Source organism: Simochromis diagramma, unplaced genomic scaffold, assembly GCF_900408965.1.
Source record: "Simochromis diagramma unplaced genomic scaffold, fSimDia1.1 OVJJ01000216.1, whole genome shotgun sequence".
In the NCBI taxonomy this organism is placed as follows: domain Eukaryota; kingdom Metazoa; phylum Chordata; class Actinopteri; order Cichliformes; family Cichlidae; genus Simochromis; species Simochromis diagramma.
In genome coordinates, this window is record NW_024386883.1 from 7,407,346 (window position 1) to 7,433,339 (window position 25,994).

At 43.2% G+C, this 25,994-nt stretch overlaps 1 protein-coding gene across 5 annotated transcripts; it reads right to left on the minus strand.

Moving 5' to 3' along the window:
* Positions 1 to 183: 183 nt before the first annotated feature.
* LOC120733680 (clustered mitochondria protein homolog) lies at positions 184 to 25,994 on the minus strand. Of its 5 annotated transcripts, XM_040032003.1 has the most exons (30): positions 25,803 to 25,994; positions 25,483 to 25,559; positions 19,807 to 21,126; positions 18,580 to 18,740; positions 18,320 to 18,491; positions 17,897 to 18,037; positions 17,683 to 17,813; positions 17,447 to 17,601; positions 17,139 to 17,264; positions 16,912 to 17,050; positions 16,688 to 16,780; positions 16,260 to 16,478; positions 15,956 to 16,131; positions 15,527 to 15,838; positions 15,294 to 15,427; positions 14,882 to 14,983; positions 9,413 to 9,513; positions 9,176 to 9,328; positions 8,703 to 8,765; positions 8,367 to 8,614; positions 8,117 to 8,201; positions 6,426 to 6,579; positions 3,843 to 3,982; positions 3,651 to 3,731; positions 3,039 to 3,164; positions 1,512 to 1,633; positions 1,263 to 1,356; positions 1,047 to 1,181; positions 890 to 963; positions 184 to 758 (listed from the first exon to the last, which is right to left on the minus strand). In XM_040032003.1, the coding sequence occupies exons 3-30, from the start codon at positions 21,080 to 21,082 to the stop codon at positions 647 to 649; spliced, it is 5,025 nt and encodes a 1,674-aa protein (XP_039887937.1). In that variant the 5' UTR covers positions 21,083 to 21,126; positions 25,483 to 25,559; positions 25,803 to 25,994; the 3' UTR covers positions 184 to 646. The 5 variants fall into 5 exon arrangements, with proteins under 5 accessions (XP_039887937.1, XP_039887932.1, XP_039887935.1 ...); XM_040031998.1 differs by having other exon boundaries at positions 8,117 to 8,614; XM_040032001.1 differs by having other exon boundaries at positions 8,117 to 8,614; positions 25,478 to 25,559.

The following is a 25,994-nucleotide window of genomic DNA, read 5'->3' on the forward strand; positions in this document are numbered from 1 at the left end:
ACAGCCTACCTATTCTCACTCGAATGTTACTTGATTCACACAAGTAACATAAATGTTGGACTTTCAGGTCTGTGGCCTATCGCACAATACAAAACACACACTTAATATAAGCCTATAAAATAGTTACTTAAAAAAAAATCAATTTCTTCTGCATAATGGGAACCTATCTACTCTACTTTGTTCTGAGAAATGCTCATGGCACAAGTGTGAAACCCAGTGGACACTCAGGGTAGTGCAAGAAGACGACATGCCATTTCAAAATCTGAGATATTAAACACTGTGGCTATATATTTTTTTCTCTGTATACACAGTGTAAAACTTACTGTGCTTTTCCATTCATCTAGCAGCACAATTCTTGCTTTTATTTATCTACTTTCACGACAAAAAGGAAGTGAGTTGAACGTGTTTGCCATCATGTACAGTGCCGTACAGTTCGGCAAGAGCTTTATTATGGCATTGATAATCTATGTCTACTGACAACAGCAGAGCAAAGTCCTCTTTTAACAGGAGACAGGTGCACCTGGGTGACCTGTTTAATAACGGCATTGTTTTGCCTCGCTTTCATTCGCCATTGCTGCTCATTGTCCACGGTCACTTTCACAGATCATGCAGGTGTCCCATTGTGGTTGTGTTTTTAGTTCATAAGTCAGTATTGTTGTTTGTACTCCACAGAACTTAACAATTGATTTTCAAGCTCTTCCGTTTTCACTTTTACTTTTCCTTTAAACTCAGCCCGGAGCTCGTCAATTTCTTTTCCACTAGAAAGGAAAAGGCAAAACATATATACAGTGAGAGGGAAAAGCACATTTACATGAACAGTTTTAAACAGGGAGTGTTAAACTGGGACATTAGTGGCTACTTTTGATCCTGTGTCTGTTTCAGTAATCACCTGAGGGGGATGAGAATGATTCCACATGTCAGGTTGAGCTGCTGGAGTATTGTGGGAAGGTCCGGTGTGGAAAACTAGAGAAAAACAGACAGTCACAACCAGAAATGCATGCACTGCATATCTGTGTATGTTCACATAACATCCAAACTGTGCAAACCTTTGGTGGTGGAATACAGGCACCAGGTGTGTTGCTGTATATTTGGTTGATGGCTTTCTGAAGGATCACAGCCTGCTGAGTGAGGCTCTTCAGGTATTCCGAGCTTTCCTTAGTGTTGTTATGGTTCTCACCAACCTACACATGTTCAGCAACAGTTAAAATCCAGAGCAGAATGCATGGACATAACACCAGAAAACACTTTATTCTAAAACACACCTGGCTCTTATATATTGAATAAGCTTCTTTCTCGTGGTGCAGAGCTGATCGAAACTCTCCTTTACTCTCATACACAGTGGCCAGCAGGTGATGACTGTGCAGAAGAAAGACATGGAAAGGCTATTTTTTTGCACAGAAAATTCAAATGTGAACAGGAAGATCACAGCAGTTGTCTCTCAAACGTTCTGTAACTGAATCTATGTTTTTTATGCAAGAAGAAGGAGCGTGAGGACAAAGTGTGTCACGTACCTGTGTGCGTGTTTCAGGGATGTGACACCGTGGTATTTTGAGGTTAAAGTTAAGGCATTCTGCAGGAACTTCAGGGACAGCTCATACTCCATCAGTCCATGAAGTACCAGACCTAGCATGCTCTAACACAGAGGAGCAAAACAGGGACACAAACGCACAAATGAGCTCTTACTCTTGAGTATTTCATGGATATGACCCACTTTGACCTTTTAACCAGTGCAATATCACATAGACTACCACTGTGTCACATAATATTGTGATTCTTATATAATGTGCTACATATTCTCAGACTTTTACTTTATATTTCACTCATTAAAATATCAAAAGGAGTCAGTTGAGGTGGTTCGGGTATCTGATTAGGATGCCTCCTGGGCAAGCATGTCCTACTGAAAGGAGGCCCTGAGGTAGACCTGGGGTTTACATCTCTTGGCTGGTCTGGGAACACTGACACACCAACAGGTTTTCTGCTTTTCGGAGTTCTTATTTTCCTCAACTGTTTTGAATGTCCAAATAAAAAAATCTTGATGGTAAGAGGGTTTTTTTTTTACATTAGAAAAGCAGCTCAACCGCAGCTGTCTCTCTGATGTACTCCTACATAATATGCGTCCAATGAAACCTGAGCATCCTTATCTCTGCCACCTCCAGCTCCACCTCGTCTTTTTGCTGTCTCTATACCGTACATCATAGCAGGTCTCACTACCATTTTGTAAACCTTCCCCTTCAGTCTGTATTGGCCCCACCTTTGAAAAGTTGACCTCAGGTATTTAAACTTATCTACCTTCACTGTCTTAACCTTTCTTTTTGCCTCCCCTCATTCACACACGTGTTCTGTCTTGCTTCTATTAACTTTCATCATTCGTCTCTTCAGTAAATACCTCCACCTCTCCAGGCTTTCCTCCACCTGCTTTCTAATCTCACTACAGATCATCTGCAATATCATCTGTGAGCATTATAGTCTATTGAGACTCCCGCCTGATGTCATCTGTCAGTCTGTCCATCACTACTGTCAACAAGAAGGAGCTCAGAGCCGATCCCCGACGTAGCCTCCACTTTGAACCCATGTGTCACTTCTACTGTACACCTCACCACTGTCTTGATTTCCCATCCCTCGCATACTTCTCTGTGACTTTTGACTTCCTCATGCAGTACCACACTTCCTCTCTTGTCACCCTATAATATGCTTTCTCTAGAGCCACAGACACAGTCAAGCTAATTCTGGCCTTCTCTATACTTCTCCATCAACACTCACAAAACAAACGTCACATCTGTAGTGTTCTTTCTTGGTCATCACCTCTCTTCTTAACCTAACCACAGGTGGGACACAAGCCTGTGTGCTCCTAGTGGCGGTCACAAGCCCGGATACATGGGGAGAGCGGTATCAGGAAAGATACCCACCATAAAATCTTTGCCAAACCAAACACGCTAATATACTTTTTTTTAAAAGATTTTTTTTTTGGGGCCTTTTTGCTTTTAAAGTATGTGGTCACCTGCTCAATAAATAAATAAATCAGGTGGGATCTCACTTACATCCAGTAATGCTACTTGTGGATGATCATCTCCACTAACAAGCAGGGTGAGGTACCGAGCGCGATACAGCAGCTGTAGAGAGGTCAAGTGGCGGCCACCAGCAAAGCAGTAGAGGGTCAAAAAGGTCTGAAGCATAAAATGATAATATATCAAAGACATATTTTAATAAATACAGTTAAGCGTTTGGCTAGTTTTTGTTTTAATTTCTACATGGAAAAAATAATCCCTAGATCCAGTCGGTAACAGCTGCAGAACTGTGAGGCCAATATGAGCAAACTTGGGTTCTAGAGATGAATTTTAAAAAACATGATAAGTGTCTTTATCCACATCACAGGGTCAAGACTTGAAAAACAAAAACCAAAATGATGCTGATGTTAATGAAACTATCCTTTTTTTTCTTTAACTGCAGATCTGTAAATAGAGCACCACAACTGCTATATTCATTCTAGTCATAGTGATGTTAGGTATCCTAATCAGGGATTGTGCCACTGAAAAATATCACTATATATATATTTTAATAAGATGTGTGGACTGGAGATTGTTAGGGTGGAAGACAACACAAATAACATAACAAGACTGTCTGTAAATTAATGAAAAAGTGACGAAACTCACATAATCTTGTATGGTCTGTGGATGGTCTATACCATGCAGTCTCTCAGAACTCATTACGGCCTTTTCCTGGTGGCTAAGGGCCTGCAATGCATGGACACGTTACAGGAAACATTGCTGTACATTACTATGGTCTGCTTGATTCAGAAAGTTAAGTACTGGTTCATTGTATAAATTAACATAATGAATATTTACATCTGCGTTTTCTCCCAAGATGTAGCTGAGCCGTCCGAGGAGGCGCAGGCACATGCACACGTCCTCATGCAGGACCCCACACACACTGCTGAATAGAGTCAGGGCCTGACTAATCAAGTCGTAGCATTCCTTGAGAAGCCCTAAAATCAAACACAAAATACTATTAATGCACAGCAAATAAACAGAAATGAATATCTGCTCCTCATATGAGGACTGGCTTTCGAGCAGATCCATTATCAGGATCTGTATTGACAATGTGCATCATAGATCGTGTTAAATACAGGGAGTGCAGAATTATTAGGCAAGTTGTATTTTTGAGGAATAATTTTATTATTGAACAACAACCATGTTCTCAATGAACCCAAAAAACTCATTAATATCAAAGCTGAATGTTTTTGGAAGTAGTTTTTAGTTTGTTTTTAGTTTTAGCTATTTTAGGGGGATATCTGTGTGTGCAGGTGACTATTACTGTGCATAATTATTAGGCAACTTAACAAAAAACAAATATATACTCATTTCAATTATTTATTTTTACCAGTGACACCAATATAACATCTCCACATTCACAAATATACATTTCTGACATTCAAAAACAAAACAAAAACAAATCAGCGACCAATATAGCCACCTTTCTTTGCAAGGACACTCAAAAGCCTGCCATCCATGGATTCTGTCAGTGTTTTGATCTGTTCACCATCAACACTGCGTGCAGCAGCAACCACAGCCTCCCAGACACTGTTCAGAGAGGTGTACTGTTTTCCCTCCTTGTAAATCTCACATTTGATGATGGACCACAGGTTCTCAATGGGGTTCAGATCAGGTGAACAAGGTGGCCATGTCATTAGTTTTTCTTCTTTTATACCCTTTCTTGCCAGCCACGCTGTGGAGTACTTGGACGCGTGTGATGGAGCATTGTCCTGCATGAAAATCATGTTTTTCTGGAAGGATGCAAAACTTCTTCCTGCACCACTGCTTGAAGAAGGTGTCTTCCAGAAACTGGCAGTAGGACTGGGAGTTGAGCTTGACTCCATCCTCAACCCGAAAAGGCCCCACAAGCTCATCTTTGATGATACCAGCCCAAACCAGTACTCCACCTCCACCTTGCTGGCGTCTGAGTCGGACTGGAGCTCTCTGCCCTTTACCAATCCAGCCACGGGCCCATCCATCTGGCCCATCAAGACTCACTCTCATTTCATCAGTCCATAAAACCTCAGAAAAACCAGTCTTGAGATATTTCTTGGCCCAGTCTTGACGTTTCAGCTTGTGTCTTGTTCAGTGGTGGTCGTCTTTCAGCCTTTCTTACCTTGGCCATGTCTCTGAGTATTGCACACCTTGTGCTTTTGGGCACTCCAGTGATGTTGCAGCTCTGAAATATGGCCAAACTGGTGGCAAGTGGCATCTTGGCAGCTGCACGCTTTTTTCAGTTCATGGGCAGTTATTTTGCGCCTTGGTTTTTCCACACGCTTCTTGCGACCCTGTTGACTATTTTGAATGAAACGCTTGATTGTTCGATGATCACGCTTCAGAAGCTTTGCAATTTTGAGACTGCTGCATCCCTCTGCAAGATATCTCACTATTTTTGACTTTTCTGAGCCTGTCAAGTCCTTCTTTTGGCCCATTTTGCCAAAGGAAAGGACAGTTGCCTAATAATTATGCACCACTGATATAGGGTGTTGATGTCATTAGACCACACCCCTTCTCATTACAGAGATGCACATCACCTAATATGCTTAATTGGTAGTAGGCTTTCGAGCCTATACAGCTTGGAGTAAGACAACGTGCATGAAGAGGATGATGTGGACAAAATACTCATTTGCCTAATAATTCTGCACTCCCTGTGTATGCTGGAAAGCCTTCTTGAGATGATTTCAATATAGGTGATGAGGTCCAGCATCCACCTACCTTGCTCTGTGGCCTGCACTATAAAGCCAGATGGGCTCAGCAAGCCATGTAGAGCTTAAAGTTGGCGTATGAAAGTGGCTGTCTCTTTACCTGGCTATATCACCATGGTAACTTATGGTGAGTGCAACATTAAAAGACATTTGCTTGGTTTTTGTGACTGACTGGCTGCTGAAGCTCCATATTAGATTAAGAATGTATTTTATTACAGAATGAGAAGTGTGGATCTTGTATCACTGGCATTAAAATAGAGTCAGTGTCGCCACTATGAACAGGAACAAAGAACTATACTCTTTCATGTGAGAACTTCCTCACACACAGAGCACATTAGGAAGTTACTTTTAAAACAGTGATTTTTCTTTCTTGCAATGCAAATGCAAACAAATAACAAATAGCGCGTTAAAACTTCCTGTTGATTGTGTAAGCATACTGTTAACGCTTCTTCCCACGCCACACATTTGCCCCTATCAGATGTGTGATATTTTTAGTTAGTGACATTTAGAGTTTGTGTTGATGTTTGGAGGGAAGCAGCTCCTGCTGCTGCAGGATGTTAAAATGTAGGGATCTCAAACTCCTTTTACATCGAGGGCCACATTTAATTTTACTGTAAGAAAAAGAAAAAGAAGAAGAACACGTACACTGTATATTATGCTGTTTACGTCTATATTTGTGCTTATGTCTCACCCTGCTGCACTGCCAGCTGGGCTTGCTGAACAAGCCGCGTGGCATCCGATGACGTAGGCTTGAGATGCCGGACCACGGGAAACATGTTGACGATGTCCTCCTCACCAAATGCCGGCCTGTGTCGAGACTCAAACACATATTCCCTCAGCTGCACCTGAACACAGAGAAAGGGAATGGAGGAGGAAAGCAGATGCACTTTAAAAGTTGGATTTAATAACTTTGTGGTTTTTGGTCTGATTTTCTGCTCTAAGCACAGTAAATTGTGAACTTCAGCCACCAAAAACTCTGAAGCTTGATGTCAATATTCTATTTCTTGTGTAAAACCACAAGAAATAGAATTATGGATTTAAGAGAAAAACTAAAGTAAAAAAACATTCACTTTTCACCCATGAATGTTATGATTAAAACTATTTAACAAATGTTAAATAAATGTAATAAATGCAAAAACAGCTCTATATGCCTCTTAAGTCGCTTAACTTTAGATCCTAGACTGCCACACTGTTCATTAATACATTCACTGGCCACTTCATTAGGTATGCCTGTTCAGCTGCTCGTTAAGACAAATATCTAATCAGCCAGTCACATGGCAGCAACCTGTGACGTGGGCAAGATCATCATAATGGGGGCAAAATGTTATTTTAGTGACCTTTAAGATGACATAGTTAATTTCAGAAAGTGCTGATCTGCTGGGATTTTCCTACACAACCAACTCTAGAGTTTACAGATCTTGGTCCGAGAAAGAGAAAATATCCAGTAAGCGGCAGTTCAGTAGGTGAAAATGCTTTGCTGATAACAGAGGTCGGAGGAGAATTTCTAGACTGCTTAAGGCTAATAGGAACAGGAAAGAACAGGATATGGATGCTATAATTCAAACATGTTGCCTGATTTCATGAATCTCGTTTTCCGCTGCAACATTTGGATGGTAGGGTCAGAATTTAAAGTAAACGACATGAAAGCATGGCTCCATCTAGCCTTTTAACACCAGTTCAGGCTGATGGTGGTGAAATACTGTTGGGGATATTTTTCTGGGCTCATTACTACCGACTAAGTATCATTTAAATACCACAGGTTACCTGAGTACTGTTGCTGACCATGTCCATCCCTTTGTGTCCACAGTGCACCCAAAATTAAAATCTCTGAGCAGTGTTTTCAACACCTTGTTGAATTTATGCCAATCTTTGGTAGTATGTTATCTCTTTTTTTCTAAGGCTGATCATCTTGTTGATCAGCCTTGTTGGCTGAGAATCATCTGTCGACTTATTGCTATTAATACAATCTAAATGTATTTGTCATTTAATTGTTATTGAAATTTAAATGTTTTGGATATTAAAAAATGTATTCTCTAATTTAAAAAAAATATTCTTGGATAAATGTAGGATAACATTGAATCCAGATCTTATCTTTTTTGACCTTGAAAGAACAGAAGTGTGGCAAAAAAATAAATTAGATTACCTCACGTCAGCTTCTGCAAAGGGGTAGAAATGTTGACTCATGGTCAGTGATCAGCATTTTTATGTATTTTTTCTCCATATTTTTGTCCCGTCTGTTATGTCTTGACCAAATAAAGCAGTGTGTTGAGTATTCTATGATACAGATGTTGTGATTTCACGTAGCATTGGCGGTATGGAGACTTATGGGATGGAGACTTAATTTAAGTTCATAGGTTGCTGTATTATGAAGAGATGTCTGACCTGGATGCCTGTCTTGATGGCAATCTCTCTCAGCAGGGAGGTCCTCTGAAGGTTGTGCTTTTCTATTATTTCATCTATACTTTCACTGAACACAGAGAGGATGACAGTGTGAAAGTCTTGCTGCACATATCCAGGAACACATAGGCACACACACACACACACATACACACACACGCACACACACACACACACACACACACACACACACACACACACACACACACACACACACACACACGCACGCAAACACCTGTCAAATGTGTAGTGATAATAATCTCGAGCCTCAGCCCTGATCCTGCCCCACAGCTCGCCGGACGTCAGCCTAGCCCACACGCTGTCACTCAACAATGCGACTCGACTCCCGTGACTCCGGCGTCGGCGGCTCCTGCGACGGGAGAGCAGCTCGTCTGAGAAGGAGTCGGGGAAGCAGGAGGAGGAGGTCAGGAGGCAGTTTAGGAAGTGACTGACAGCTGCAGAGAAAGCTGCAGGTTCCACATCCTGGGAGAAAATAAGGTAATTGCTGATAAATCAAAAACAATGATAGGTTGCGTAGTGATTAGTACATGTGTTTTCTTAATCTGAGCACCTGCAGGTAGGTCCTGAAGATGTGTTTGGCACTTCTGAGGATGATTTCACTGACGCAAATTCTCTGTAAGGGAAGAGGAGAGAAGACTTCGAGAAAAAGTTCGCCTTCATGAGATCAAACTGCAGGACTAGCTCAGTCTTCACAATCCATGCGTGAAGGCTAATATTGAGAAGGCTGCTCTTGCTGCTTCACACTATATGAACAAACATTTAAAGGCTTGATGAAAGTTTAAACTTTTGATTTTAGAGATGTTTCTTGATTTCTTGATATGACAAACGCTTTTCTATTTTCTTGCAAAATAAACAAAGCTTATAATAATAACAACAATAACGATTAGGAACAGGTTTCTTATACAATGCGGTATATTCAGTGGAAAAAAATGCACGCTGCACCAGCCTAACAGACCCGCCTTAGGCATATATGCTGAATAATAGCATTTATGTGGTATGGTTATTAATAGCTGTATTAAGTGCCTGTATATGGCCGAGTCGTCTTCTCTCCTCCACCCTGCCGAGCTCCCTCAGTATGGTGCCCAGATATCGCACGTTCACACCCCGCTGATGAAGCGCTGAGGTCAGACTTGCGCCATCCATTGGCACTGCTGTGTGGTCAAGACAGTCCATCAACTATAACAGAAATGACACACACACATCATCTTACACTTTATGCATACGATACACTTAAACATTATCACTCCACACACAACTGACCATTGCTGGGATCTGATGCGACAGGAGAAAAGCAGCTGCCTCCCACAGCAGGCATCTTTGCCTCTGAACCTCCTCTAAACACTCAGCAGGGAATCGAGCACCTGCAGGAAAGACACACAGTTCATCTTTAATCTGACAACATATACATATATATATAGTAATATATACATATATATTAGGGGTGCAACGATACTCGTATCGATATTGAACCGTTCGATACAGTGCTTTCGGTTCGGTACGCATATGTATCGAACAATACAAAATTTGTAATTTATTTTATCAACTTTCCTTCTGACGATGCTGTCTGTGTTGAGCGCTCAGTGAATCTGCGTTCGACTACTCCGCCTAGGCTGCACTGTCGAGCGCAGATCCACTGAGCGCTCAACACAGACAGCATCGTCAGAAGGAAGAGTGCAGGGCAAGCTAGCGAGACAGAAGTTAAGCTCTCCTTGCAACATGAATTCAAGATGGCGCCGAGTATGGCAGCCTTGTCGCGAGCTCCCCCATGCAACAGCTTTTTTCTGTGTTTAATTTTACTTTTCCTTCATTTTTTCGCGAGTAGCACATGTCTCCTTGTGTACGACCGACAAACCTTACTGGACATAAAAGACAGTCTTTCTTATAACTTTCCGGAGTTCAAGTTTTGCAACACGGACGCTCCGTTTGCAGACCCCCCATTCATCTCACCTGAGACGCCTTTGTTCTCTGGCCCTGGAGGCCGCAAACGCCGACGCAGAGGGAGAAGATCTGGCGTTCTGGTTCGACTGAGACGGCGCACTAACAGACCACCGTTACCCAGTTTATTACTGGCTAACGTGCAGTCTCTGGAGAACAAGCTGTGCGAGCTTCGGGCACGGATCTCATTCCAGCGAGAGATGCGGGACTGCTGCGTGATCTGCCTCACAGAAACCTGGCTATCGGACAAGGTACCGGACTCCGCAATACAACTACCGGGGTTCTCCGTGCATCGCGCGGACAGGTCACAGGATCTTACTGGGAAAAGCAGAGGCGGTGGTGTGTGTTTCATGATCAACAACAGCTGGTGTGATTATGCGAACGTGCACCCGGTCAAATCCTTCTGCTCACCGGACCTGGAGTACCTGATGATTAAGTGCCGGCCATTCTGGCTACCGAGGGAATTTACAGCAGTGATTATTACGGCTGTTTACATTCCCCCACAAGCCAACACTGACCGAGCACTCAGGGAACTGTACAGCGCGATCAGCAGTGAGGAAACCGCACACCCAGAGGCAGCGTTTATCACAGCCGGAGACTTTAATAAGGGAAACCTGAAGAAAGTCTCACCCAAACTCCACCAACACATCCACTTTAACACACGTGGAGATCGGCTACTCGACCACTGCTACACCTCTTTCCGGGATGCGTACAAAGCCCTCCCCCGCGCCCCATTCGGCCAATCAGATCACCGCTCCATCCTGCTCCTGCCCGCCTACAGGCAGAAGCTGAAACAGGAAGCTCCAACCCGGAGGGCGGTGCACTGTTGGACGGACCAATCGGAGTCTGCGCTGCGGGACTGTTTTGATCACGCGGACTGGGAAATGTTTCACGTGGCTGCTAGGGACATTGATGAATACACAGACTCAGTCTGCAGATTTATCAGGAAATGCGTGGAAGATGTCGTCCCATCCAGAACAGTTAAATCCTTCCCAAATCAAAAACCCTGGATTAACGGAGATGTTCGCGCGGCACGGAGCACCGCCTTTGCCTCCGCGAACACATCGGACTACAAACACGCACATTACCAACTCCGGAAGACGATCAAAGCAGCCAAACGTGAGTACAGGGACAGGGTGGAGCAACAGTTTGACAACCCTCGGAGTATGTGGCAGGGACTAAACACGATCACAGACTTTAGAGGGAAAACCAGCACACCACAGACCACGGCCTCTCTGTGTGAGGATCTAAACGTATTCTACGCTAGATTCGACACAGCGAACACCATGAGACCGGACAGTGTGCGCACCGCAGATGACGTCAGTGCGCACACTGTGTCTGAGGAGGATGTGCGGAAGTGCTTCAGGAAGGTGAACGCATGCAAAGCTACTGGTCCGGACGGGATTCCCGGCCGCGTCCTCAAGTCATGCGCGGCTCAGCTGGCTGGAGTGTTCACGCACATCTTCAACCTTTCCCTCTCTCTGTCTGTAGTCCCAGCCTGCTTCAAAATGGCCACCATCATCCCTGTACCCAAATCCTCCACCATCTCCTCATTGAACGACTGGCGACCTGTAGCCCTGACCCCCATCATAAGCAAATGCTTCGAGAAGCTGGTCAGGGACTTCATCTGCTCTGCACTGCCCGACTCACTGGACCCTCTACAGTTCGCATACCGCCACAACAGGTCCACTGATGATGCCATAGCCCTGACACTACACACTGCCCTGTCACACCTGGAGAAGAGAGACACGTATGTGAGAATGCTGTTTGTAGATTACAGCTCAGCATTCAATACCATCGTTCCCTCGAAGCTGGACAGGAAACTGCAGGATCTAGGACTGAGCAGCTCCCTCTGCAGCTGGATCCTTAGCTTCCTGTCTGACAGACGCCAAGTGGTCAGACTGTGCAGCATCACCTCATCCCCCGTCACACTGAACACTGGTGCTCCACAGGGGTGTGTACTGAGCCCTCTCCTGTACTCACTCTACACCTACGACTGCACGGCCACTAACAACTCCAACATCATTGTGAAGTTTGCGGACGACACTACAGTGGTGGGTCTTATCACCAATGGTGATGAGACAGCTTACAGGGAGGAGGTCAGCGCCCTGACCCACTGGTGTCAAGACAACCATCTCACCCTCAACGTCGCAAAGACAAAGGAGTTGATAGTGGACTTCCGGAGGTGCAGAGAAGTACACACCCCCATCACCATCAGCGGCGCTGCTGTGGAGAGAGTGAGCAGCTTCCGGTTCTTTGGCGTACACCTGGCTGAGGATCTTACGTGGTCAGTACACACAAACAAAACAGTGAAGAAGGCGCAGCAGCGCCTCTTCTTTCTCAGGAGACTGAAAAGATTCGGCATGAGCCCCCGCATCCTCAGGACCTTCTATCACTGTGCCATTGAGAGCATCCTCACTGGATGCATCACCACCTGGTATGGCAACAGCACCGCCTACAACTGCAAAGCTCTCCAGCGAGTAGTGCGGTGCTCTGAACGGATAATTGGAGGTGAGCTTCCCTCCCTCCAAGACATCTACAGGAAGCGGTGCCTGAGGAAAGCGGGGAGGATCATCAAGGACTCCAGTCACCCCAGCCATAAACTGTTCAGACTACTTCCATCAGGAAGGAGGTTCTGCAGCATCCGGTCCCGTACCAGCAGACTGAGAGACAGCTTTTTCCATCAGGCCATCAGACTGCTGAACACTTCATAGACACCTCAGCTTCCCTACTGGAACTTTAACATTATGCACTCCATACTGTACAGTAATGCCACTGTTTTGCACATGTCTCACTCTGTATATTTTATTTTATTTATTTTATATATTCTATTCATTGTTTACTCTATTTAATTTGTAAAATATGTGTACACACACACACACACACGTAGAAAAATATTTAGTATACACATCCAGAAATGCATATACTATTATATATTGTACATATATTTATTAGTTTCAGATGGAGCCATTCTTGTATTTTGCTTGTTTACATTATTGTATTTTGCACAACTCTGTTGCTTGTGAAGCTCGCACACAAGAATTTCACTCACATGTGCTGTACCAATGTACCTGCACATGTGATGTGACAATAAAAGTGATTTGATTTGATTTGATTTGATGGCAAATTGAACCTCCCCCACCCTCATTCAGATCTGGCGTTTGGAATTATTTTGGTTTTCATGTGACGTATGACCCTGAAGGTAAGCGCATCATGGACTAAAGTAAAACAGTATGTTGGATGTGCCACGCAATGCTCAATAACATGGGTGGGAACTAGTGTGTTAGCGCAGTTAGCTCGTTAACGTGTTGGCCGTCTAGCCCCACACAGGGGTAGCTCGTTAACGGAGATTTGCCGTGTTGTGGAGTTAACGTCATTTCAACGAGATTAACGCTGACAGCACTAGTGGGAACACAACGAATATGACTGCACATTTATGCCGACATCATCCTAGTGCAAAGACAAGTGGAAGCAGACAAAAACAACAATCATGCATGCTACAAACTTTACCCGAGTCATTTAGACAGCCGTTAGCACATGATTCTCCTTATGGGGACCTGATATGTTTAATATTGTGGCGAGCTCAGACAAGGAGGAGACGGAGGTATCGTTTGGTCTTGCTTCCCGTGAGCTAGCCAGGGAGCACAGCCGTTTATTAACATCTGCAGAAGAACACTGCCGCTAGCTAACTGCTCAGCGCGGCAACCGCACAGCAACAACAACAACAACACAGGGCGCCCTCTGACCCCGGAAGGACACAACGTCGCAGCGAGAGGGCGTCACCCGTCACTGTGGCAACATAAACAAAACATAACTGTACAAACAGAACCGCGAACAGCCCTGACCCGCTACATAGCCCCCCACCTAAGGAGTCAGTCGTCCCCGACGACCCCATTGCCCCACACAAAGTCCTGCAAATGTCCAGGTGCCTTCTTTTGGCGCACCGGCGGTCACGACCGGCGGGGGAAAAGTCACTCGGGTCAGAACATGGGGTGCCACCATCATCCCACTTCTGACACCAATGTGGCGAGCTCAGACAACGAGGAGACGGAGGTGTCGTTTGGTCTTGCTTCCCGTGAGCTAGCCAGGGAGCACAGCCGTTTATTGACATCTGCAGAAGAACACTGCCGCTAGCTAACTGCTCAGCGCGGCAACCGCACAGCAACAACAACAACAACACACAGGGCGCCCTCTGACCCCGGAAGGACACAACGTCGCAGCAAGAGGGTGTCACCCGTCACTATGGCAACATAAACAAAACATAACTGTACAAACAGAACCGCGAACAGCCCTGACCCGCTACAATGTGCTGCTGAGAATATAGCCCAGAAGAAGCGTATAGTATAGCTTTTATTTTGGAAAGAGCCATTTCTCTGTAATAAACTCTCTTTTCCAAAGATGAGTGATTCCTCAATCAGATTATTTTTTTAATTACTTTTGTTTCAGCAACATTAAATTTAAAAACTGTACTTTTGAGTTAAAATATATATTGAGTTAAAATATATATTTATAATTTTAATAAATGACAAATTAAAAAGGCATGAACATTTTTTTTGTATCGAAAAAATATCGAACCGTGACACCAAAGTATCGAACCGAACCGTGAATTTTGTGTATCGTTGCACCCCTAATATATATATATATATATATATATATATATATATATATATATATATATATATATATATATATATATATATTATATATATATATATAATATATATATATATATATATAATATATATATATATATTACTCTGAGTATTTGTATGTGAGCACGAGGGTGTTCAGTACCTGGAGAGCAAACATCAGGATTGAAGCGGATGTCAAAGCAGGAGTCACTCACTGAGCCGACGGCTCTACAAGCTTTCAGGATCGCATTTCTTTTACTTATTTCTACAAAAATCAAATATGAAAGTATTGTCAGCCAACGTGAAGATAATCCGCTTTCTTTGCCCTCACACATCTGTTAACATTTAATATTTGCATTTTCATTTTGTGGCTCTATCATCTGTGATTCAGGCCTATGATAAAAATTCTTTAGTGTGTGCAGATTATTGCATGTGTTCCAGCTTCTTCTGACCTTCTGTAGATTTCTCCATCAACAGTTTAAAATCAAACATCACATCTGCAATGCTCTTTCTCAGCATGACACCTCTGTACATATGTCATATTCACTTTATTTACTGTATAAGGTCTTATTCACCCATGTCAGCACTGGCTGCAGGTCTCTCCCCAGTATCTGAATCACAGACGGTCTTCTCACTCCACTCTGTGGCTTCATCCTGTTCAGTCAGCTGGCTCAGCTCATGCGACACCATCTTCATGAAAAGCTCATACCTACATCATAAAATAAAAGATAAGAAGATGAGAAAGCTCATTTTCTAACATTGGCTCATCCTGCTGGTCTAGTAGTTCAGTTCTGAAAGTCTCCCTCACCTGTGCTGAATGAAGGCCTCAATCAGCTCAGGTCTCAGGCTGGCCAGACTGTGACAATGGAGACATGGGTAACCAAAGCTCTGGCACTCCTTTGGCACCTCCTCCCTCCTCTCCTCTGTCTCTGAGAACTGGAAGTTAAGATCTGGGGGGAAGGTTCGCAGGAGGTCCAAGATGTAAGGTCGTCCATCATTACCCAGGATGCCTATGGTCTCGATGCCAGAGCAAAGCTCCACCGGTCTGTTTTTGTGGTCTAAAACCTGGTGACGCTGGATTCTCAGCTGCTTACTGGTTTTATCCAGCAGCTCCAGAAACCTGCCATAAAACACACTCTTGCTCAGCTGCAGTAATAGTGACAAAATAAAAGGGCACGTCCGGCTTTTCAATCAAGATCTACAATATAAGATTTCACTGAGTATGTAGGAATGTTACCTCGGATGAGTAAACACTGTCTTGCCGTTGTCATTGGAGCCGTACACTATACTCTCCTCCTGATTTTTTTCAAGTATCCCAGGAACGATCGTCTGTGCAATAACTCGGACACCGCGATAATCCACCACAGCTGTGCCGATTGTGTGTAGCCCCTCTATGTCCACTGATGCATATGCCTGCAGCCGTGGAGATTATTTTTTGACCAGTTTGACCATTAATATCCTTATAACTACACCCTTAAAGATATCTGAAATGATAATTTCCTCCCAAACACCTCCCCAGTCATACCATCAGGATCTCTCACCTGAGCTCCTCTTAGGTCACAGATGGCAGCAGCGTGAGCAGCAGTGTTTCCCCCTAGTGGTCGGTAGTGCTCAGACACATCAAACCCCTGGCTGAAGAAGAGGTTGTTCCACATGAACATTTGCAAATGAGGCGACTCCCCTGGGTTTATCGGCATGATGTTGCCGTCAATGACAGCCGTAGCACCTCGTGTCGCAGCGGCCACAAAGTCACTGTTGGTCTGCGAGGAGGGATTCAAATACTGGTTAATGAGTTTATGTTTCAATAAAACAATTTGGTCCCAGAGGAGGAAGAAGAATAGAGGAAACATAAGAGGACTGTTATAAGAGGTCATGGCTTCTGGGCTTTAAATTGATTATCACAGGTTTGCATCATTAGTTCATTAGTAATGAAGGACAGACTTGGAAAGATGATGTTGGGAATCCGCACCTTGAAAATGCTCCTCTCTCTGTGCAGTCGTTCCTGCAGGGAGCTCCCAGGGAGCTCCCTGCATCCCTGAAGCTCCTCGTTCCAGTCCCGACTCTGAGATCATGACACACAACCTAAATATCAGCATCATCATCGCCATCAGTTGAAATGTGAAATCAAACCTATATTTTTACGTGTCCTGCATTTCCACATTTAGGTTGCCTCCTCAATCTTGCGTCCACTACCGTATGCTCATCCTGGCCCATGTAGCTGGCGTGCGTCTCCTCCGCTCTCACACAGTCAAGAGTGTGGTCTCCGTGTGGCGCAGTCCAGGTGAACACCTGGAAAGGTGCTGCAATGCGCTCATAAGGGTGCCGCTGAACTCTGGCTCACAGCAGAGGATGGAAAATATTTTTACTGTCAAGCTTCATGCTAAAACAAGTTCTAAATCGATTCCAAACAGTTGGCTCACCTCTTCTTCTGCAGGGCGGTGAAGTTTTTCCTGAAAGCAGGGCTGACTTGACTCAGCAGCTCCACTAGAGAATGGCAAAGGGTTTTAGGAACTGCAGGTTTGGGGTTAAAGTTGAAGGCAGTTGACCTGAAGAAGTCAGAGAAGAGCACACGCCAAGTCAAGGCAAGTTTATACCCTTGAGTAACTACAGTACTCAAGGGGAAATACCAATGTTTAATTATAATTATAACTATTAAACCTACTGGAAACATCTGAACAAAATATCTTGCCAGGATGGATAAAACCTTTTTATAGCATGTAAAACTCACTGATTGAGGAAGAAACCCCGTGTAGAGGATGTAATATTGAGTTCTCTATCCTCCATAGTCAGGACATTCAGGTATATTAAGTCGCCGTGCATCTTCCTGTTTCCTGGAGGTGGGTTCCAACTGCTGAGGGTCAAGACCCGCAGGCACTGCAAAGGCTGTCATTTCACTGTTGTTTAACCACGACTAAATGCACATTTACCCAGCCTTAACTGCATGTAGAAAAACTGACAGCTCACCTTCCAGTCCTCTCTGACTGGCTGAAGTGGACACAGCGGTCGCTCCTTAGAGCCGGGGAGGACGTATTCTGGAGGGCTGCAGTCAACAGACTCCCTTTCAGAAGCTCGCCTCTTCCCCACGCTCTGACCATCTGCAGGGTTGAACGTAAAGGTGAAAGGGTTGAGCGCTTTCTTACAGGGAAGCTGATCCTAATGTATGACAGAGGGGTGTTACCATTGTTTCCTGTGGTGTAGAAGGTGAGGTAAGACAGTGAGCTGCCGTTCACGCCGTTGTACGCATCGGTGGGGTCGAGGCTCCTCAGAAGATCACGTACATGTCTGAGATGAAGACGAGCATCACGCACCGAGTAAGATTCTGCAACAGGAGCAACAACGCTCACAAAGGATTCAAATCTATCTTGCACGAGTGCGGGATTAAATGGAAGCATTTTCCATATGAAGATGCTCATGAAATAAGATTATCAAGTGGAAATGCAGAAATAGTAATGCTAAATAATTTAACATCAGTATAAGAAGGTATGGATGTTTTGTAGTCATGTTTTTCTTTCACTCTAATACTATTTTGAGAAATGACTCAAATGGTGAATCATCACATGAAGACAAAACTAATGCAGTAAGAACAGGAAGAGGCAGTTACCCTCCACCACCTTGATCACCGCTCCGTCACGGATGCCCGGGACAGAGTGCAGCTCATTAAGGCTGTCGAGCGTGACACCACCCAGCTGGAGGGAGAAGCATGTACGATGGCAGGTGATCTCATGATCCATAAGCACCTGGTGGAGCTCCACAACCAACATCTGGCCGGTCACCTGATGGTGGAGGAGAAACATGAGAGCTGAAGTGAAATGAAGACACAGTGAAGTGAATCTTTGAGAAAACAGGGACTAACAACAGAACCTGCAGCTCAAAACTTTCTGTTCCCGGAGGTTGGATTCTGACAGTAAAACTTGTCTCTTGGAGATCAACTATGTCTTGGATACTGAGTTTTTTCCTTTTATCATCATCAGACTGCTCTGGGAGATCATCTTCAGAGGCTGCTGTAGCTGGATTTGAATGTGCTGTTAAACAGAAGAGAAAAGACAAAAATAGACCATTGAGATGAAACTGGCTGAAAAACAAACAAACACTTTAATGTGAGTTAATCAGGTGGAAAATACAAATTCAAAACGAAAAAAAAACAAGGAAAGTCGATCATACAGGAAGCACCCCGAGAGCACTCTGCTCACTCTCTGGGCAGTATTTACTAAGTGCAGAGGATTGCATACATACTTTAAGAAGTTTGTAGTGGAGTAAATATCAGATAAGGGTAGCATGGCAGATGTTTACTCTGATTACCCAAACATTATGTTGGAGCGAGTAATGGATAATAGATGCTGATTTGCGAATAACTGGACATGAACAACTTGAGCTTATTATATAATTTTATATTACAGTGTATTTTGGCTTTTCCACATTCCAACAAACACTACACTTATCAGAATCAGAGTTTTTAAATTATAACGCTTTTTGTCAATTTTTGGAGATTATATCTCAGAATTTCAGGAGCAGGACCACTCCTCCAAACACGCTCCTTCTGGTTGTCATCTATATAGGTTCCCCCAGTTCTGCAAGGTGTTCATTCTCGTTTATGTGCCCCACCCTCCCTCCTTGTTCTCAATTCTTTAACTTCTTCACTCCTATTAGTACATGGGGTTCTGCCAAACCCAGTCCCCTTCGAGGCCTTCCCCAAACCGCAGCTCAATTCATGTCCAAGTATTCACCTTTACCTACTAAAACGCTGTCAAACCTAAAATGAGGACGTAGGCCCAGCTAGTGAATTGACCTTGAAGTCCTTGAAGAGCAGGATCTACACCCCTATGAAATTTGACCAGAAATCTTTCAAAACTTTTTAAGTTATTGTTTTTACAGACAGAAACAATGACACGACCAAAAATACCAAAAATATGCCCTCCTTGTCCGAGGAAGTGAAAAAAATCTAAAAAATGAAAAGGAAGATGAATGAAGATATGGTGTTATCATCCAGAGTTTTTCACTGTGATAGATTTCAGACTAAATAAATGAGTTCTTAAACACAGTCTTAGCTTAACCAGCTGTAAAACCGACTACAAAAAAAAATCCACTCACTTTGGACATGTGTTGCTCCCAGAAACAGTCTGTCAACTAAAAAAAGGGTCATTCGATCAATCTCAGTCTCTCCTTCTTCTTCTCCTTCTGCCTGTCGCTCACCAGTCTTGATGGCTTCCTCTAACTTCTTTGGCAGATGTGACTTGTCCTGACTTTGAATATGACCTGCTGTCTGAACCACAGGGTTGTTTGTTTTTATGTGGATATTATTATGTTGCTTTTCATTTGCAGTCTGCTCTAACTCTTCCATCTGTCCATTGTCCTGATTGCTCTGTTGTTTCAGGTTCACGCAACCCTCAGTGGGGTCAAAGTTTTCCACATTTTCTGTGTCATTATTGCTGCATTTTGTCATCTTCTCTGACTCCACTGCAGCAATGTTTTCATTTGTGCCGCTGACCTTGTGGTCAGCCTGCATCACTGAGGTGTGTTTGGATTCAGTCTTTTGCTCGTCTGGCTTTTTGTTGCACTGTAAGGTTGTCGGCTCTCTCAGGGCAGAATCTGTATGTTCCTCTTCAGTTGGGTCAGTGTTTCTTTCTGTCTGCAAAGTTAGCTTTGTTAAGGTGGCCGTCACTTCGAGTTTGTCTTTGGCTGTCTGCCTTCCTACCTTTCCTGGCAGCTTCAAGTCAGCAGAAACTTCAACGTCACACCAAATGTCACTGCTTTTCTTCTCCGATGTTTGTGCCTCCAAAAGCAGCTGTTCCACACCTTCATGTTGATCCCAATCATGCATCTCTTTTCCAGTCTCACTATTAATGATCATACTTCCTCCCCTCACCACCCTCTTATTACCGAACTCGAGTGTTTCTGTTTGTGTTTGAACTTCTGTTTGCGACTCAGTCTGAGTCTGCACCCCCATACCAATCTGGGTCTCTATTTCAGTCTGAGTCTCAACCTCAGAGTACCCTCTGCCTCGCATCTCATTGCTCCTTCCTCGTTCTTCGCTTCTTTGCTCGCCCATCCCCACGCCTCCTCCTTCATCCTCCTCAGACACGAGCAGACACACCATTGGCTCCACCAGAGTCACATCTCCTCCCAGGCTGCTGCTTAGGATGATGTCAGGAAACAGAAAGTTCTCTGGTTCGAGGGCCAGGTTTGTTATACTGTTTGTTGAGACGGTTAATGCGTCGTCCTCCGAGTTGTCCAGCAAACTCGGTGACTCACATTCACTCTCTTCGCTGGACAGCAGAGGAGATCTTTCTGCCTCACCCAGGCCTGGTGTATCCTGACACTTAAAGTAGTTTGAGAGGGTCTGGCAGCACTGGAAGATGTTTCCCATGGTGCCTTTATGCGCTAAAAAGAAGTAAAAACTGTGAAGGTGACCTAGAGAGGACCAAAAAAAAACTATGTTAGTGTCAAACCCCAGTAGAGTCCACTTATACTTTCATACTTGAGCCAGTGTTGTTCAGTTACAACAATAAAAGGGAAACAAATAAGTCAAACTAGGAAATACCAAGCAACAAGACCCTACAGTTTTGACAAAGTAAGAACTTTATTTAGAGATAATGAATGGTCCTAATTATTCCTCATTTCACCAGAAAACAACGCAATCATACACAAACATTAGACATTGTTTTCTTTTCTAGATAAACCTGACATTATTGGTGCTATGTTTTCTATCTTTACATTGGTGGAATGAATTATTTAATCTCTGGCGGATCTCAGCCCATTTTATGTATAAAGCACATCTGTCCACAAAACCAGTTTCTCACCAGTTCCTCAACATAGAGCCCCATGCAAGAGCTTACCTCATGGGGTTGGGATGGTCATAAGAAAGGTGGCAGATTAGCCCACAACTTCATGGGAGGAGCATGTTAATGATCTGAAGGCAGCCACCAAGAAAACTGGTGGTAACACTACACTGCAATTGATTGAAACATTGCAGCACCTGCAAGGTCCCTCTGTTGAAGAAGACCTATCTTTAGTTTGCCCACTCCTCTTTATCATTTACAGAAAACATGTAAATGAAGTGCTGTGACCAAATGAAACTAAACTTGAGCCACCATGTTTGAAGGATGAGAAATGTTGAGTATCACCCAAAGATCACCAAACCCCACAGTCAAGCATAGAGGTGGAAACATCATGCTTTAGGGGTGTTTTCAGCTAAGGGTACAGGAAGACTCCACCACATTGAGGCACTATCGGACAGGGTCATGTACTGTAAAATCTTGGATGAGAACTAGGGCTGGGTGATATGGCCTAAAATTCATATCGCGATATAATTTGAAGCATGTGCGGTAACGATATATATCGCGATATATTCTTTTCTTCTGTATAACGTGTTTTCCACACTATAAAGCACACTTAAAATCCTTTAATTTTCTCAAAAATCGAGAGTGTGCCTTATGTATGCATTCTGGTTGTGCTTACTGACCTCGAATCGATTTTGGCTGCAGAAATCTGTTAAAAAATGTTTAGTACAACTTTGGTAAGCCGCACTGCTTGATGGATTGTCAGAGCATTACGGCTGCCGTAGTGAGGAGCTTCACGGAGTAATCTGGGTCCAAAACTCCGTTATGGGCTCAAAATGTGGTCATAAATATTTTGTACTTGTAAATCAGTTTCGTATGTGTAAAAAGAATTTGTGTGTGCGTAAAAAAGATTTGTATGTGTAAAACAGATTTGTATGTGTAAAAAGAATTTGTGTGTGCGTAAAAAAGATTTGTATGTGTAAAAAAGATTTGTGTGTGCGTAAAAAAGATTTGTATGTGTAAAAAGAATTTGTGCGTGCGTAAAAAAGATTTGTGTGTGGACTTAGCCAAAAAAAAACCCCGCAAGTTACAAGTACGAATTTTGACCCTATTTTTCTTCCTTTCATCTGATTGGTCAATGTCATGTCAATCACAAATGTAACAATCCAGTCAGAGAACAGATGGGTTTGGCTGTCAGAGGGGCGCTTTTTTGAACTGCAGGTCCTTGAAGGGTAATACAGTTTGAAGCTGGAGGATCTCTATATAAATATCCGATAGCAGTTAGGTCCCCTAACTTTAAGTAGCTGTTGAAAGGGTAAAGTTGTGGTATATCAGTGGTTAGAAATACCATTATTACTTTAGGATTAGTTTAACACAAAGTCAGGGCTGACCCGGGACCATTGCTGTGAGTCACAGTGCGCAGCATAAAAGTCCTTTCACATCAGACGCAGGATGTGCTGCTAATGCTAACTGCTAACTAAAAGCAAATGATCCAGAATTTGTTGCCTGGCTGCTGGGCTCTGTGGGTTTTTGCAGCAGCTCTACCTTTACTAGATGCACCTGCTCCTTGTCTTTTCTATCTCTGACTTTATGTCCTCTACAAGAGTTTCTGTTTTTTTTGCTAGTTCTTCAAATGTTCAATAAAAACATGTATGCTAATTCATAACAAAGAAAGCTTTGTGATGAAGACTGTCATTTCCAAAACACTGCAGCGCTGTTGAAAAGGCTGTGGAAGTCCCTGTATTAAACACGTAGACCTGTGACACAAAAATCACCAAACTCGGACAACCTCAGACTGTTTTCCTTCGTGGTGATGAAGGAAAACGCTGGGTTGGCATGTAAAAGGGCATTTATACCCTTCAAAGACCTGCAGTTCAAAAAAAGCGCCCCTCCGACAGCTTAACCCATCTGTTCTCTGATTGGATTGTCACATTTGTGATTGACATGACATTGACCAATCAGATGAAAGGAAGAAAAATAGGGTCAAAATTCGTACTTGTAACTTGCAGGGTCTTTTTTGGCTCAGTCCACACACAAATCTTTTTTACACATACAAATCTTTTTTACGCACATACAAATCTTTTTTACACATACAAATCTTTTTTACGCACACACAAATTTTTTTTTAGACATACAAATCTTTTTTACGCACACACAAATTTTTTTTACACATACAAATCTTTTTTACACACACACAAATATTGTTAGACATACAAAACCGATTTCCAAGTACAAAATATTTATGACCACATTTTGAGCCCATACTCCGGCCCTTCAGGTCCCAAAGTCAAACGAACACTGAGAGTTAAAAATGGTCTAAATTCTTTAATCTTTAATAAAATCATCAGCGTTGCTGCTTTACCAGGTGTAACAATTAAGTTTAACATCCAGGCATCCATGAAAACAGAAGTTATTAAATTTAACAGAGTTAGAAGTTAACAGGAAGTTAGCTTGCTAGTTTCCACCTACCACTTCCAAAATAATGAAGACAGAAAACTAAACAGCAGTGGAGTTTGCAGGGTTACTGAAGTTGGACTACCTGGTATATAATGTTGTGCTACGTGATTGCTAACAACACAGCTATGTTAGCAAAACATTAGCACAGTGAAGCTGGAGGACGAACGCCAACTTTTTTCCACTCGATAAAAGTTAACGTGAGGGATTCTGGTGGTTAGGGACTAATGCAATCGCATAGCAGGATGCTATACACGGGCCAAACTTCAGTCAGGAGAACAACTGAGATCATTCATCCACAACACAAGGTTAGTTATTAATATACTGCAACATAGAGCAGCTGCGAGAGAATTCAACATTAATGAATCAATGTTATGGAAGTGGAGGAAGCGCAGTTTTTGGCTTTCCCCATATTTCAAAAGTGCTTCATCTCTTTGCTATGACTCTCGGCATAATTTGCAGATGATAATGGTTGTAGCCACTGCCATGCTTTCGACCAAAACAGGCGCAGCTTGATGACATCATCAACATGCGCTATCGCGATAGAGCGGTATAGTCAAATCTCTATCGTTGGCCAAATCGTTTCTATCGTATATCGTTTATATCGCCAACCCCTAATGAGAACCTCCTTCTTTCAGCCAGAGCCCTGAAGGTGTCTCATAGGATGGCTCTTTCACCATGACAGCTACCCAAAACATTCCACCATGGCAACAAAGGAGGGGCTAAAGAAGAAACACTTCAAGGTAATGGAGTAGCATAGCTGATCTCCAGACTTCTAGACCTCACCCTGTAAAAAATCTGAGGGGGGCAGCCTGAAAATTTTCACAGTTTCTGTAAAGAGGAGTGGGTCAAATTCCCTTCTAGGATGTGTGCAAACCTAGTGACCATCTACAAGAAACGTCTTTTGCCTGTGCTTGCTAACAAGCAAAAGTAAAAAGTCATGTTTTGCTTGGGAATGAAAAACCTATTTCGATCAATGACATTTAAAACAATTTATAACTTTTTTATAATGTCCTTCTTCTGGATTTTTGGTTGATATTCTGTCTCTCTCTATTAGATTGAAACTACCATAAAACGAGAGTCTGATGATTTCATTACAAGGGAGCAAACTTACAAATTTAGGATTGGATCAGATAACTGTTTCCCCCCACAATACAAATTCCTGACTGCACATTTGATAACGCTGTCTTATGCTACCCAAAGCAAAAACACAAACAAAAACAAACTAATTATATTTTAGTATCACGTTTTAACTTCTCAGCTTGCAGCTGTGATGTACAGTCGTACTTCTGGCTGAGGTTAGTAGACATCACTGCGAGGTATGGCTACAGGTGCAAACCCATTTACTTACTCAAAACTCAGAAGCACGCACTTTCAGTCTGGTGTGAGCGTCTAAGCCGTAACTGAGTTCTAGTTTTGACACTGCCACAAGCGTGCGTGTGTGTGTCATGTGTAAATGCAAGCAGCTTAGAGCCTTAGACGACAGCTGATGACAGGACAATCATGAAGTATTCCTGCAGAGGTGTCACCTTACAGTGGAAGGGCCTGGAAAACCTCAGAGACAAATTCTGATCAGGCGAACTCAGCAGTGATGTTGGATGTGTAAAAATCCTGGAATGAGGAAGAAAACAGATGAGAAGGAGAAAAATATCCTCTAAAAAGCTTCAAAAGAGCCAAAGTAAAACAGCAGAAGATCTGAAATGGACAGAGTTATGATTTTATATGTAACATGTAGCACACCTTATTTTGACCTCATGAGAACACAAGCACAGCAGAAAATGAGCGCACATGTCTCAAAACAGAGAAAATCACATCAGTTCATTACAGATTAGTGTAGCAAATCTACAACCCTACCATCCAGTGTAGAAAGACTGAGTCTGTCAGTCTGTTTCATCTTCTCCAGATTCTCCTGCTCCTCATGGAATCAGAAACGTAAGTTTCCTCAGGCTTTCCTCCAGAGCAGGAGGCTCCCCAGTCCTTACAGCGAAACCACATTACACAAACTATGTGTGTGTCTGCCCTTCAAGGGGAGGAGAGGAGCTGTGG

Coding starts and splice junctions, on each gene's coding strand:
- LOC120733680 (XM_040031998.1), bottom strand. CDS start 21,082: ATGGGAAACATCTTCCAGTGCTGCCAGACCCTCTCAAACTACTTTAAG. Junction 18,741..19,806: donor GGGAGCAACACATGTCCAAA/GTGAGTGGATTT, acceptor TCTGTTTAACAG/CACATTCAAATCCAGCTACA. Junction 17,602..17,682: donor CAGTCAGAGAGGACTGGAAG/GTGAGCTGTCAG, acceptor GTGAAATGACAG/CCTTTGCAGTGCCTGCGGGT.